This window comes from Amaranthus tricolor, chromosome 14 (assembly GCF_026212465.1).
Source record: "Amaranthus tricolor cultivar Red isolate AtriRed21 chromosome 14, ASM2621246v1, whole genome shotgun sequence".
Lineage (NCBI taxonomy): Eukaryota > Viridiplantae > Streptophyta > Magnoliopsida > Caryophyllales > Amaranthaceae > Amaranthus > Amaranthus tricolor.
This window is the reverse complement of record NC_080060.1, coordinates 9,101,397-9,115,272: the sequence shown is the minus strand read 5'-3', so window position 1 is coordinate 9,115,272 and position 13,876 is coordinate 9,101,397. Positions and strand designations below refer to the sequence as shown.

The following is a 13,876-nucleotide window of genomic DNA, read 5'->3' as shown; positions in this document are numbered from 1 at the left end:
ATTATTATTATGGGAAAACTCTTTCAGAAATCCGGTCAAATCAAGTACTTATTCGCATAACTTTCGGCACGTAGACCGATATGAAATTTAACGTGGTGCAACAGCCGCCACCCCAGGTGCAACAGCGGGTAGCCTCCCACAACCACCACAAGCAGCACTCGGCCTTCCTCCTCACTCCTACGTACAGCCCCAGCAGCAGGCGGCTGTAGTGCACATCACAGCAGCAGGCGGCTGCGGGTTTGCTTCCCCACCGGCTCCGCGCAGCCCTCCTCCACCACCGTGTCTTAAGTCACGCCACCACCACAAGAACCACCAACCTCTTGACCCATTTTCTAGTTCACCCATTGTAAGCTCTCTCTCACTTTTCAAATTGATTAATTTACTCATTCTAATTAGAATCTACCATGTTTATGAGTTGTGTGTTGATTGTGTATTAGTCTCATTGAATTCTAGTATGGATAATAGTCAAAAGAATTATCCTTGAACATGAAATGATTAGGGTTTAATTTAGAGATGTGATTACTAGTAGTGTGTATGTGTTTGTATGCTACTTTGGTGGTGTGATGATTTATTCAATAATCTTATAAGTAGTTTTAAGACTTAGTTGATTATTGTTGTGGCAATTAGTAATGTTTTTGATTACAGTTGACTATAGAAATTGTTTTGGTTGTTAATTGTGAGAGTTACTAGTTGCTAATTGTTAGTGATTTAATTGTGAGAGTTACTAATACCTCATTAGGTTGTTATTGAAATCAAAAATACATAATTGTAATAAGCCATGAACATAGTGTCAACTGTGGAGAATTATTAAAGTTACTTGTACGATGCCTTGATTTTAGTTCTTTCTAGCCTTGGAGAATATAATAAATAATATTGCGATGTGATAACTTTAAGATTCGTCCTTGTCGTCATATTAGCACTACATCAACATTAAGTGTGAATCGTCGCTTTATATTAAGATGATGTGAACCGTTATAACTCAAAATTAGTTAGTGTAATGAAGCAGTCGACATAATCCTTTTATTCTTTGTCGATGGAAAAACTTATGTTATTTTTGAATTGACGATTATGCTTGGTGTTGAATGAGATGCGTACGTGCTAGAAGTAATTGAAAACTTGTTGTGAATGGATGATAGTGGTTACTTTGGTTTCTAGCTGGTATGACAAAGTAGTTAAGAGAACTTATAAGTTCTATTCCTAACTTGTATAGGTTCCCAGTTTATAAGAGGAAAGTAGACTCTTAGCTGGTATTATCATGTTACGCTTGCAGTTACGTACACGCAGTAATTTATTATCATGTTTATTGTTACAAAGTATTATCAATATTTCATGATTATATACATCGTATTAGAATTATAGAGCGCCAGAAAGTGATGCGTGTATGGGCTTGAATACTTCAAGAAGATGATAAACTCGACCAAGAAACCATGCCAAGACTGATTTGATCACAATGTCACACACAACGATATTCCTTCTGTTTGATAACAAACAAGAAGGTTGGCCAAGACAACTCTAAAGAGTGGCCTGTGAACCGTGGATAGAGACAAATCACCCACACTGGGTTGCTTGGCCTCTTCCTCACACTCCAATTGAAAGACTCTCTCTCAATCTTTGTGGAATTAACCTGAAAAGATCACTTTGCTTCACTCACAAAGTCACCTCTCAGAACAAGTAATTGAACAACAATTACTGGAATGAACTTTTCATTAAAAACCAAAACTGAATCTTTGTTACAATGATTATGGCCTTTATATAGAGCCATGTCTAACGGCTAGTTGGGGGTTTTAACAAACTAAACTACCCCGTGCCTATTATTACAAACACGTGCAAAATAAAGCAAATAAAACAGAACAAAAATAGCCTAAGTGTTCTGACTCAGCCATTATCGAACAGTTGGCGAACAAGCGACCTTGGGGCTGGTCTTGTGGGTTATGTGAGTATTCTCCGTGCTAGCTCTAAGTCTTGGCTTCTTCCTTCTTGTCCAAAGATGCCATTCCTCGAAGTCTCACGCTCATACACACAACACGATAAACGTTTCAACGCTCGCAAGGTGGGCTGCCAGGCAGTTGACCATTCTGTTATCATTTGGTCAGAATGTTGGTTTCTGGTTTGCTTGCGAGTTGCTGTATGGTTCATCATAGCTTCCTCTTGCCTTTGTTCTTCTTTGATGCTCATGATTGATCTGGATTGGAGTTGGTTATTAATGGTTGTCAAGCCCAAGTCAGAATATGCAGCTTTCAAGTCGATGGCCAAGGAATCAGTCATGTATCCTTCTTGACTAGTCTCTTCTTGGTCAATTTTAGTGTCTTGGCTTGTCTTAACTTGTGTGTTGACTTCATGATCCATATTTGGATCATTCCCTCCTTCTTCAAACAGAATTGTCCTCAATTCTGCGTTGCTCTCATGCTGTTTGAAGTCATCTAAGTTGAAAGCCTTCGACATACCATAGGTGTCCAGGAGGTCCAAATGCATCCAAGTAAAAATCCCTTCCTGCAGTTCCCTTGGCTTGTTGTCATCTTCTCCTTTGGTACTGCACTGTTGCTCTTCTATTACGATTTGCTTTTTGTATTCATTTTGTGGTTGTAGCACCTTTATAGTCCTTTGTTCAGCATTTGTAAAGTACCTGCAAACAGGATGAATGTCAGCAATTGTGTCTTCTACGAAATAAAAACCACTTACATCACAACATGTAGATGAGTTTTCCATATGCACTTTGTTTATTTCAACATCATCAGTATCCATAGGCTGAATCCACTCATAATCTACTGTTTCTTTCTCTGCTGTTTTCAAGGTTTTGGTCCTTTGTTGGACTTGGTTCTCTCTAATTTCTTTGGTGGACATATGCACAGCTTCCTTCACCTTCCAAATTTCTTCATCATGAGTATGTATAATCTGTGGTATAGGTTCCTTGTCCTCTATTGTTTTTATTGCTTTGGCTTGTAATTGGGTTTGATCCTTACTAGTTTTCTTTATGATCAAACACCTAGATCCTCTTTTAAAAAAAATCTGAACTCCTTCGTGACAGTCACGTTCATTCGGAACATAACTTGTTTTGTTTAGTTTTGTAGGAGTAGTCATGGTCTTACATGGAGATGGGGTTTAAGATTTGTTAATTTTCCTTCATTTTGGTTTATGGCTAACCTAGCCACTGTTTGTGAGGGCTGTTGGATAGCTAAAGCCATCGCAGCAAATAATGTGTTGTCTCACTTGTAAAATAGTACCAAGACAATATACCAATGAATGTGCACTTCCTGACAGCAACGAATGAATCAAGAATTCAGGTGCACACAATATGTATTCACGATTGATATTCAAGAAACAGACATATATGAATCAACACTTTATAATGCAGTAGCTCATACAAGGGTTAGGTGCACAGCATTAACAAGAATACAGTACAGCTGATGGTTATCTTCTGATAGCAGCTAACTAACACACACACAAACACAAAGGGAACAAATACTTTGCTAGCACTCAACACAGAAAACAGGTGGTCTGCAACAATCAACACAAAACAGATGGTTCACACCTTCTGTTGTGGACAAGAAAAACAAAGTGTTCAGATGTAACCAAAATGTGCTTATTGTTGATATTTAAGAATACTAAATGATGGCAGCAGGTCTTGCAATGATTTACTTGCACAAACAAAAACCAGAACACAGAGAAAATGCAAAATATACTTGCTGTCAACAACAAGAAATGTAAAAAATGTTCAGAGATTTCAACAAGGTGTATTTATTATTAATGCTTCAAGAACAAAACGTAGATGAATGCACAAATCAAAACAAGATCTCAGCAGAAATGTAATATGTTTTGCAAGTAATGGAAAATTTTAAATCTATAGGTGTGAGAGTTGTACCTATATGCAAAAAAAAAAATAAAACCTACACAAATACCAAGCAATCTAATGCCACAGATACAGATCCAAGCTTCAAATATCCAGTAATCCAGAAACTTGTATAGAGAAGTGTATTACCTTCTGCCAGCAGTGAGGATTCAGTAGGAATTTTCTGAATATTTGGAGTTGTTGCATCAAAATCTTTTGACTATGATCAATTCTAATCAATCACATTAAAAGGAGAACAAATTTGCTACTACGAATTACCACATCAATTTACAGGTCAGAAATGTAGGCATAGAAACAACACAGAAACACCACCTCAGTTTTCAGAAACAACCGCACACTGAATCCTACAATCAATGTCTCTTGTTCAGTAAAAAGACTTCAATCTCATGGCTGAATTGATTGTTCTAGTATGTAATAGGATCTAATGCAAACAAGATTATGATCTATGTACTGACAAGGATCCAAAATGCTCAAGAAAACTTATACAGAAGGAATGCAGTAAGACTTATCTGATCAACAACAATCAGATTCTGAATGTTCAGTGTTCTGATGCACAAAGCAGCAAAATCAACTCGTACTTAGAGTTAAATGAAATGCTAATGTAAATCCTTATTCTATCTAATACTTTGTCATGGGCGCCGGATGGCCGATAACGCCCTTGGCCGTGTCACTATGCCAAGAATAGAGAAAGGATCCACTACCTTGGAATATACTCGAGAGATTAGTAGTTTGAAAGAGAAATTATTAGTAAATAGAGGTGTTTAGACAGATGAGTAGACTCGCTATTGCCATACTATATCGTTTTCTATGGTTTTGTTCAATGACTCAAATTGTTATAAGTTCATTAATTACTGACGTGTATGTGTTTGTTGTTGTTTGCTCATGACTCTCTATGATGTTCTTGCTATGACACATCTGACTATGGTCATTATGTTGAGCAGCAGGAGGATCATAGCTTGACATGACAGGTATAGGAGCTTCTTTTGCTTTGCATTGGGGGAAAGAGCGGAGTACGGTCATAACAACTGTGTACAAATTGTCTAATGCTTGTAGCTTCTATATTACTTGTAAAGTTATCTTTTGGGATTGTATAATTTCTTTTGTATGAAGTCATGTGACTCCTTGTATGATCCATAGTTTCGCTGCGTAGTTTTTTTTTTGGATGTATAGTATTGAGAATACTCCTTTAGTATCCGTCAGATCGATGCGTTAACATTGGAACCACGATCCTCATTAGAGTTGATGATTTGAGAAGCCGACGATGATTCTTTCCGTCGTGACGTATTCTTGAAGGCATTAAAGGCTTTAGATTATTTTAGTTATGTTATCTATTTATATATTCTTGTCACATCCTCAGTTTTCTGCAGAGATGCGGCCAAAATTTCCACTACTCACCTTTTCGATTAATCTGTAGCGTTTATTTTAATTATGTTCCCTTTTCTTTTTATGTAACACCCGAATTTCCTCCCTTCCTTCACGATTTCTGGTTTCGTGTAAGGGGTTGGAAATTCAGGGGTGTTACAACGGTCATTTAGGTTGGTCAAAGGTCATCTGGGTTGGTCAACGGTGACTTGACTTGAGTGGTGTAGACTTTAATACTTTGGAAGCTGTAATTCGAAAAAAAAAAACAAAAAACTTTGAGGTTCGTAATTCGCAAAAGCCCTAAACTTGAAGGCTATAATTCGCAAATTATTCAATTAAAAATTCTAAAATTAAGCGCTCAACAAAATAATCAGCCGGTCTCTTGAGAAACGTTTCTCAAATTCAACCCATTAAAGCTTAAAGTCTACTACATAATCTTTAATGCCTACTTACACAAATTTGAATGTCTACTTACATCATCCGTAATGCCTACTTAGAATATTTTTAATGCCTACTTACAATATTTTTAATGCCTACTTACATTGTCTTTAAATGCCTAGTTATAGTACCCTAAATGCCTATTTACATCATCCTTAAATGTCGACTTACCGTATCATTAATATCAACTTACAATATCTTAAATACCTACCGAGTAACTACGGGTCGATTCAATTATAAGATGGTCTCTCAAACAAATCGTCCCTAACAAAGATTTGTGATCAATAAAATCTTTTTTTTTTTGTATCTTATTAACTTGTGATATCACAATAATTACCACTTAAGAATGCAGACTCTTCTTGATTAACCTTATATGGTAACAACAATATATTTTGGTTAGCTTTTGGATTTTGACTTTTTGATTGGTCAAACAACCAAAAAAAGTCAATAAGCTAGTAGGAGTAATTTTTCATTGGCTTTTTTTCTTTAATAAATAACGAGCAACCATATTTAAGTTTTACTAAACACCATCATATCAACTGATTGAAACAATTGACTTATTAGCTTGCTAATCAGCCAATAGTTTCAATTAATCAAGCCAACCAATAACTTGAATCAATAACTATTTGTCAAATATGTCCATTTTCGCTATATATCCAAAAGCTAGTTACCATGCATACTTAGCAATGGTGCTCTTAAAAAATATTCTTCATTAAAATGAGAGAACGCCTTATATTATGTGAAGTAAAATCCATCGATACATAGATGGCATTTAGGAAATTCTGAATTTTGTAACGTGAGATTGAGATTTCGGTATTACAGAGCATTACTGAAAATTTTTAAAAATTAGCTTTTCTTCAAAAAAAAAATTTTCAATTTGAAAAAATTTTTATTTTCCAAAATAAACATCTTCGCATGTTAATTGCTCGCTATTAGTAAGTGTATTGAATTTTTTTCCTAAAACTTGAATAGAAACATGAGGTTAGGCAATTTGTTATGAATTCATTATTCAAGTTTTGAGTAATCCTAAGCCCTGCCAAATTACTTGCAGAGGAGAATCATGAATTCATAACGACGAACTGGCAGTTGTTACTAACATAAAGCAAACGGTAAGCTAGAACGAATATCATTATTCATTTGAGAAGAATAATCCGGCTCTGTCACTAGTATCAGCCATGCTTACTGCCCTCGTGTTTTTAAGAATCCTATATTAGCAATAAACATGAACAAACACCTTGTATCGGTTTTTAGCCATTTCAAACCCACATCATCCCGAGGGTTATCAAACCAAAAGCCGCCTTAAAACAGCCAGCGAATGATCACTGAAAAATGTTGAATTCAATTTATACATGTACAATAAAATCATAAAACATGACTGTTACTTCTGTACTTACAGATAAATTACACCAAACATTATCACTTCTCTTTTCTCAATGACGAAATCTTCATCCTTATTGCATGAATTGCAGGTGTGAAAAATTGTTCTCTCAATCCATTACTGGGTTTTTCGATTGAAGAAATCAAACATTTATAATCCGATAATGCAGTCTCAGACAGTGGTTCCAAAAATTCACATTTACATAAGATTTCAGGGGGTGGAACTCCAGAAATGAGGTTTGTGACAAGCTCTGGTGCACCCTTGAGTTCGACTTCAGCAGGCACATTTTCTAAGGCAGACGGCAACGCACCAGGAAACACCCCTTGCTTAAAAGGAAGTTCTCGAGCAGGTTGTAGACAGAAGTCTAACCACTGATGAATCAATGGCGATGGCCCTCTGATTCGCCCTCCAAGTTTTTCATTTGATGGGTATCCAGTTGTAGACGGGACAGCCTACAAGGTTCATTTTATAATATTGTTTTTGAAAGAAACACGATTCATTTTGATGATTAAACAGGCTTTATTTAGTCTTTCGAGTACAGGATATAAATAGGGAAAAAAAAAAACCCATCATACATCAGGATTGGCTTATATCTCCGACTAAATTTTTTCGGGAGCTGAAGAATGCAGACAAAGTTTCCATTAGAAAGGTATAGGACAACAAACCACATTGTAATCGTTGAATATGGCATTGCAAGATTTTGAAGAATGTTATCTCAAATTGCTATGGCTACCGTGAAATCATAATGTCACACGAATTTGGAAATAATAGTGTTATTCAAAAACTAGGAAATAACTCTGAGCTTAAAAATGATGGCTACTAGGAAATGACCTCTGTAGCAAGCATCAAACATTAAGCAATCTTGCACCAAGTTACACCAACTTAAGAGTTCACAAATAAAAAAGGAGTCTGTTTCAAGAAAGTACTGTTTCAATTTTTAAATCCATATTTTACATGTTAGAAATTCAGGTTTTGGTCAAATATCTTTTAGGCTGAAAGCAAGAAACATACCCACAGATCTGCCCATAAACCGGATCCTGATTTTGGAGCAACAACAGCAACATTTGACAATCGCTTGGCAGCAGGAAGGATGTCACTGCTCCATCCAACAGCCACCCAGGTATCACCGACATTGAAAGCCTTCAGATAGTTCGCACTGTCAAATAGCAATACCTGCATTTAAAATTTTGGAGAGTATGCCTAATCAGGGGTATTGTTAAACAAGGGAGCCATCTTCAGTGACATAAAGGGGTAAAAAGCTCAGAACATTCCAACACACTAACAACTTAACCAAAAAGACATAATTTCCTTTAATTAAACTTAGGCCACACAGACAAGCAGTAGATCTAGTCCTACATCCTAGAGACAATGTAAAGAAGTTACAATTGATGAATAAAGTATCAATTTCAAGCTACCTTTACTATAGGCTAACAAAATCACCAAGCCAATAACAACGTTATGATACAGTTGAGGTAAGATTAATGTAGTTTTATCTTTTAGTTTCCGAAAAAATTCCAGCTACCCGACTATGACAAAGACGTCGCATAACAGACATATTTTAGCTGAAAACCAATCAAATGACAACTACTTCACATGAAGAAGATAATTATTATCCATAGTAAACCAAAGTATGGTAGTAACTACAACAGCTCTGATCTAGCAAACGCAAACTCTATAACAGTTTAAGCAAAAAAGCTTAGGCTTCATATAAAAAAAACTAAAGATATACCAATAGAATAACGGATATCATTTTTCGACAATTTATCACCTTCAATATAATACCTGTTTTGCAAGTTGAGAAAGATTATGCTGTACAGCACTAATTCCACCAGGAATCTCTTTGCTGATGTCACTAGTATTATATGACGCTCCCATATACTTCAACACAGCCCCAATAACCTCTCTAGGTGAATTTACCATAGAAATCCTTCCTGCAAGTTCAGGACGCCATAAATCTTTCCAGTCCTGAAATGGTTTGACCGTAAATGACTACAGCATGCAGTTTAGATATTGTAATGATGAAACATCATGTGAATTATTTACAGTCGTCAATACCAAGTGAAAATCCAGAGCATATCAAGAACTTAGTTGTGATGACGATATTAGTCAGTCTAGAAAATCATACATTGTTAAATATTATCATGGACAACATCAAGATACACATGAACATAAAAACATGCCCCTTCCAACGTCCCCCGCAGCCGCACCATTTCCATGCCTTCCTGGAAGTATTTAAAGAGAAGAGACTAGGGAATAGTGAAAGACAGACAAAAATCAAATTAAAGATATTATATCGAGGTAAGTTATTCATGAATATCAAGACAAACCGGTGTCAAATTACAATTTTCAAATATATAAATACTGCCAAACTTTGAGGCTTATCAACAGTAAGGGATCCCAAGGATAAGTCAGGCTTAGGCTAAGCAACAAATTAGATTGAAGTAATGTTTTTTGGTGGATTTTCTCCAAGAGACAAGTGGTCTCTATCATACTCTTCAAATGAATGAAAATTCAAATATTGTGAGCACAAAGCTTTAGCTCTGTCTTCTACATAGCTGAGGTATTGGAGCACAAAGCCTTAGCTCTTAAAATTCTTGGAAAAGCTGGATCCTGTTGTAAGGTTCTTTTTATGCAAGTAGATTATAGTTGGTGAAAGTTTGAGCAGCATGTCTAATTTATGGTGTCAGATGTTTGTTCTACATAAGAAGCTCCGAAAAGATAATCAAGCAAATTACAAAATCTTTCTTTGAGCTAGCAAAACCAACCCTACAAAGAAGCTTTAGTAGCAGGCGAAATATTTGTAAACCTTCTGTCGCAGGTGGCTGGAATATCAGGTTCATTGGGACTTTGAAAATTGCTGCTATAATTAAGCTATTATGGGTTCGTGCAGAAAGGATGTGGGAAAATGGATTTATATTGACAGAAATGTAATTTCAATTGCATCTTTAGGATGCTACAAAAGGTAGCAAAACGTACTGAATTAGATATCGTGGAGCATTAAGGTAATTAGAATGCAGTGGCTGAACAGGAAAATATCATCACAACAACAATGCTAGAGCTTTAATCCCAGGGTCGGCTACATGAACCAACATATCAATTTTAATGGTTGTCCACATGGATTCTTCTTCTCCATTCCTTTCGATTTCATACCATCTCAATTTGCAAGTCTAAGTCATTCATATCCTTTTCCATTCGTATCCTAAAAGTCATCTTCGGTCTTTTTCGCCCTCTTTTTTAGTTTCCTGAGCTCGAGCTATCTATCTTCCTTACCGGTTCGCTAATACTCCATTTTTGCACATTCCCAAACCATCTTAAAATATTATCTTTCATTTTTTCCAATATATTTGCAACTCCTAAATCCTTTCTTATATTTCATTTCGAATTATATCCCTCAAGGTACGCTTACTCATCCGTTGAAACATTCACATTTCCATTACTCCCATCTTTCTACTATAATCCTTTCTAAAAGCCCAACATTCTAATGCATTATGCAATTAGTAGCGTCGGTCTAATGGATATTTAGTAAAACTTACCCTTTAACTTTAAGGGCACACCTCAATTACATAATATTTCAGTAGCCGTTATCCATTTTTACCACCCACACTGAATTCTATGGGTGACGTCTTGTTCGGTGTTCTCACTACTCTTAAATATAGACCCAATATATTTGAAGTATATACTTGAAGCAATTTCTTTCTCTTGTAGCTTTATAGTGCCTCTCGTTATCTCGTTTGTACTAAAATTACACTACATGTACTCTGCCTTGCTCCAACTTAATTTGAAATCTCGTGCTCTAACTCTTGTCTCCACCGTTATAACTAGCATTTAACCCCTCCTTGGTCTCATCTACCAAAATAATGTCATCAGCAAACAACATGCACCAAGGCACGTTTCCTTGTATCTAATGAGTTATCTCATCCAGGACTACTGCGAAATGAAGGAGGCTTATGGCTGAGCCTTATGAATGTCAATTGTGATTGGAAAATCATATGTTGCCCCTCCACATGTCCTAACATTCTTCTTTACTTCTCGATATATATCTTTCAATATATTAATGTACTTCTCAAGAATGCCCTTCTTTGTCATCTTTCACCAAAGTACTTCTCTTGTTACCATGCCGTATGCTTTTTCCAAGTCAATAAAAATCATGTGCAAGTCTCTTTTTCTAGCCATATAATACTCCTATATGTCTCATAAGATGGATTGCTTCTATTGTAGATCTCCCTTGCATAAATCCAAATTAGTTCTCTGGTACATCTCATCATGCGTATCTCTATCACTCTTTCCCATAACTTCATAGTATGACTCTTGAGTTTTATTCTTCAATAGTCAAAGCAATCATGAATATCTCCTTTGTTCTTGTAATTAGGCACTAGTGTACTTCTCCAGTCATTCGGCATCTTGTTTATCCTCCTTGTTGAATAGATCAGTTAGCCAAGTTACCCCAAACGTCCCTTGGCATTTCCATACCTCAATATGTATACCATCTAGCCCAACCACTTTCTTAAACTTTATTTTCTTCAAAGCCCCATCCACCTCTGTTTTTGTATCCTTCGCATAAATTCTCTAATTCCATCTAAGGAAATGATTGTTGTGTCCACTACAACATGTCCTTGATCTCCATTAAATAGATCATCAAAATACTCCCTCCATCGATCATTAAACTAGAATGTTCTTATCCTTATTCTTAATACACTTCACTATACCTATGTCATTAGTTTTTGTTTGTATCCTCTTTACCATCCTATATATATCTTTTTCTCCTTTAAAAGCATATAATTTTGCCTCGGGACAGCTACTTTTGTCTTGGTTTTGACTTCCTTATACTTGGTTAAGTTTTTCTCATTGCTGCATTTTCCTAATGAAGATAACATTTCTGTTCATCATAAATCATGAATCACATATAAGATTATGCAAGGCGATAACCCTAATATTTCCTAGAGAAGAATTATCAAGACTTATCATGCATCTCCAAAATTTCAGTTTATCACTTGGCTTGCTATTTAAGACATATTGCTGGCTACTTGATTAGTTGGAGAATCAGCTGTGTGATCATATCTGCCTATCGTATTACACAGCCAATGACTCTGCTTCATTTTATATTTGCTTGCAGCTATTCTTCAAACATCTGTGACTAAATTGGACATCCAGAGCTTTACTATATTTCTCTAACAAAATCAGGCATGCAAAAAATGTTTGCAATACAGAAGACAAGACAGAATCAAGATTGCATGGTATAATGTTTAGACTGCTGTGGCAGTGTACGCTAATTGAAGAGATCAATAGTGTTGATTAATTAGTGTCTCTTGCAAATGAAGAGTCTGATAAGAAACCCTTATAAGAAGGCAGGATAATGGAGAATCTCCATTGGAGATATTGATGCAATTATGAGAAACTTGGATTTTTTGTCCCCTCATAAAAGCTATACTTTTTGGTTATCAACAAAATGTTTGATTGCCGCCCAACAAGAAAAGTATATAAATTGCATGATGAAAAAACTGGATCATCAAACCCTTGAGATCTGACCTCTATGGGAGCAAGTCCAAGCTTGTCAAATTTGCTCTTCTTGTATGCTATCACCATGCTTCCCCATCTATATGGAACAGCCCAAATTCTACCCTTGGGATCGATCTGCCCTTTGTTATTCCTACGCAAATAAATCTGAGATTATGTAAGTACATAAGCAATAACAAAATAAGCAAGCCATAACTGTGCACAAAGTCCTCTTAAAGAGAGGTGAGGGTGAAAAATGAATCTTTTTCAAGGAAATCGTACACTATAGACTGTCACTCTACAGAAGCATAAAAAAATGCAAGTTTCTTCAAGCCAATACTTTTTCTTCACAGAATAATTACAAATCACAGACAAGGGACCAGAGAGAGAATTTTAGATACAACTTTACTATGAATCATATGATGAATTGTTGAATGCCAAACATAGAATTTCTCAGCTTAGCAGGTCATGGGTTGGATAGATATGCAAATGCAGATTTTGAGGAATAGAGAGTGTTTATACAGTGGCTGCGTAGTGCAAAAATGTTGTAAACAATCGAGGTGACTGAACGGTGATACAGTAATTAGAGTGATGCGATTATCAACTCCTAAATATCGGTCAAAAGCATGAGATATCCCTTTATACAACCAACATGGTTTTTTCACACCTTTACAAAGGAGGAAATATTAGTTTGTTTTTTCTAAAACCATTATAACGTGGTCGTTGTAATGTGATACGGCCCTATTTTTGCACTACGGGTGGGTATAGTCGTGATAAGTATATCCAATTTGATAAAAGGAGAGAATGATTTCAGATACGTAAACACATAAGCCTGTGGGGGTATGAAAATTATACCCACCATGGGTGGTCATGGTGATTTGGTAATGGATATCAAATTTTAGGTACGTATGGAAAAGGTGGAGTTGGTACCCACATGCGTCACCTCATTATGCCATCCCTAGCCAAAAGTAGTAAAATCCAGCATTATTCAAACAATCAAGTCGAGCAATGAGATGTGAACGATGCAGACAACATGGAGACACTTTTAAAGTTTTTAAAAGATAGAATAATTGTTAAGTTAGCAGATAATGTATGCCTCTACCTTCCATTTTTCAGGCAGACCCCTAAACCAATCACTGTCTTCTGCCATTTGCATTGGCTCTATTATAGACTTGCCAATCACGATATCAAGCCAAGAGTCACCAATAGTAACGAGATCAGCGGTGATAGCAGATTTTGGAGAGGCTTCAATTTTGTTAGAGGACCTTGAAAGTTCAGAAAATATATTTTCTAAAGTACCACGGAACTGCACACTTAGCTTTGATCTCCTTCCTTGAGACTGAATAAAATCCTACATA

The 13,876-nt window shown here is 36.1% G+C and overlaps 1 protein-coding gene across 1 annotated transcript in view; it reads right to left on the bottom strand.

The window, feature by feature from the left end:
- Positions 1–6,929: 6,929 nt before the first annotated feature.
- Positions 6,930–13,876, bottom strand: part of LOC130799642 (uncharacterized) — an 8,116-nt gene continuing 1,169 nt past the window's right edge. The window contains exons 3-7 of the mRNA XM_057662805.1: positions 13,621–13,869; positions 12,552–12,686; positions 8,808–8,990; positions 8,037–8,198; positions 6,930–7,477 (exon numbers count right to left, since the gene is read on the bottom strand). Coding sequence (XP_057518788.1) covers positions 7,064–7,477; positions 8,037–8,198; positions 8,808–8,990; positions 12,552–12,686; positions 13,621–13,869 — 1,143 coding nt within the window. The 3' untranslated portion in view covers positions 6,930–7,063. The remainder of the gene's footprint in view (positions 7,478–8,036; positions 8,199–8,807; positions 8,991–12,551; positions 12,687–13,620; positions 13,870–13,876) is intronic.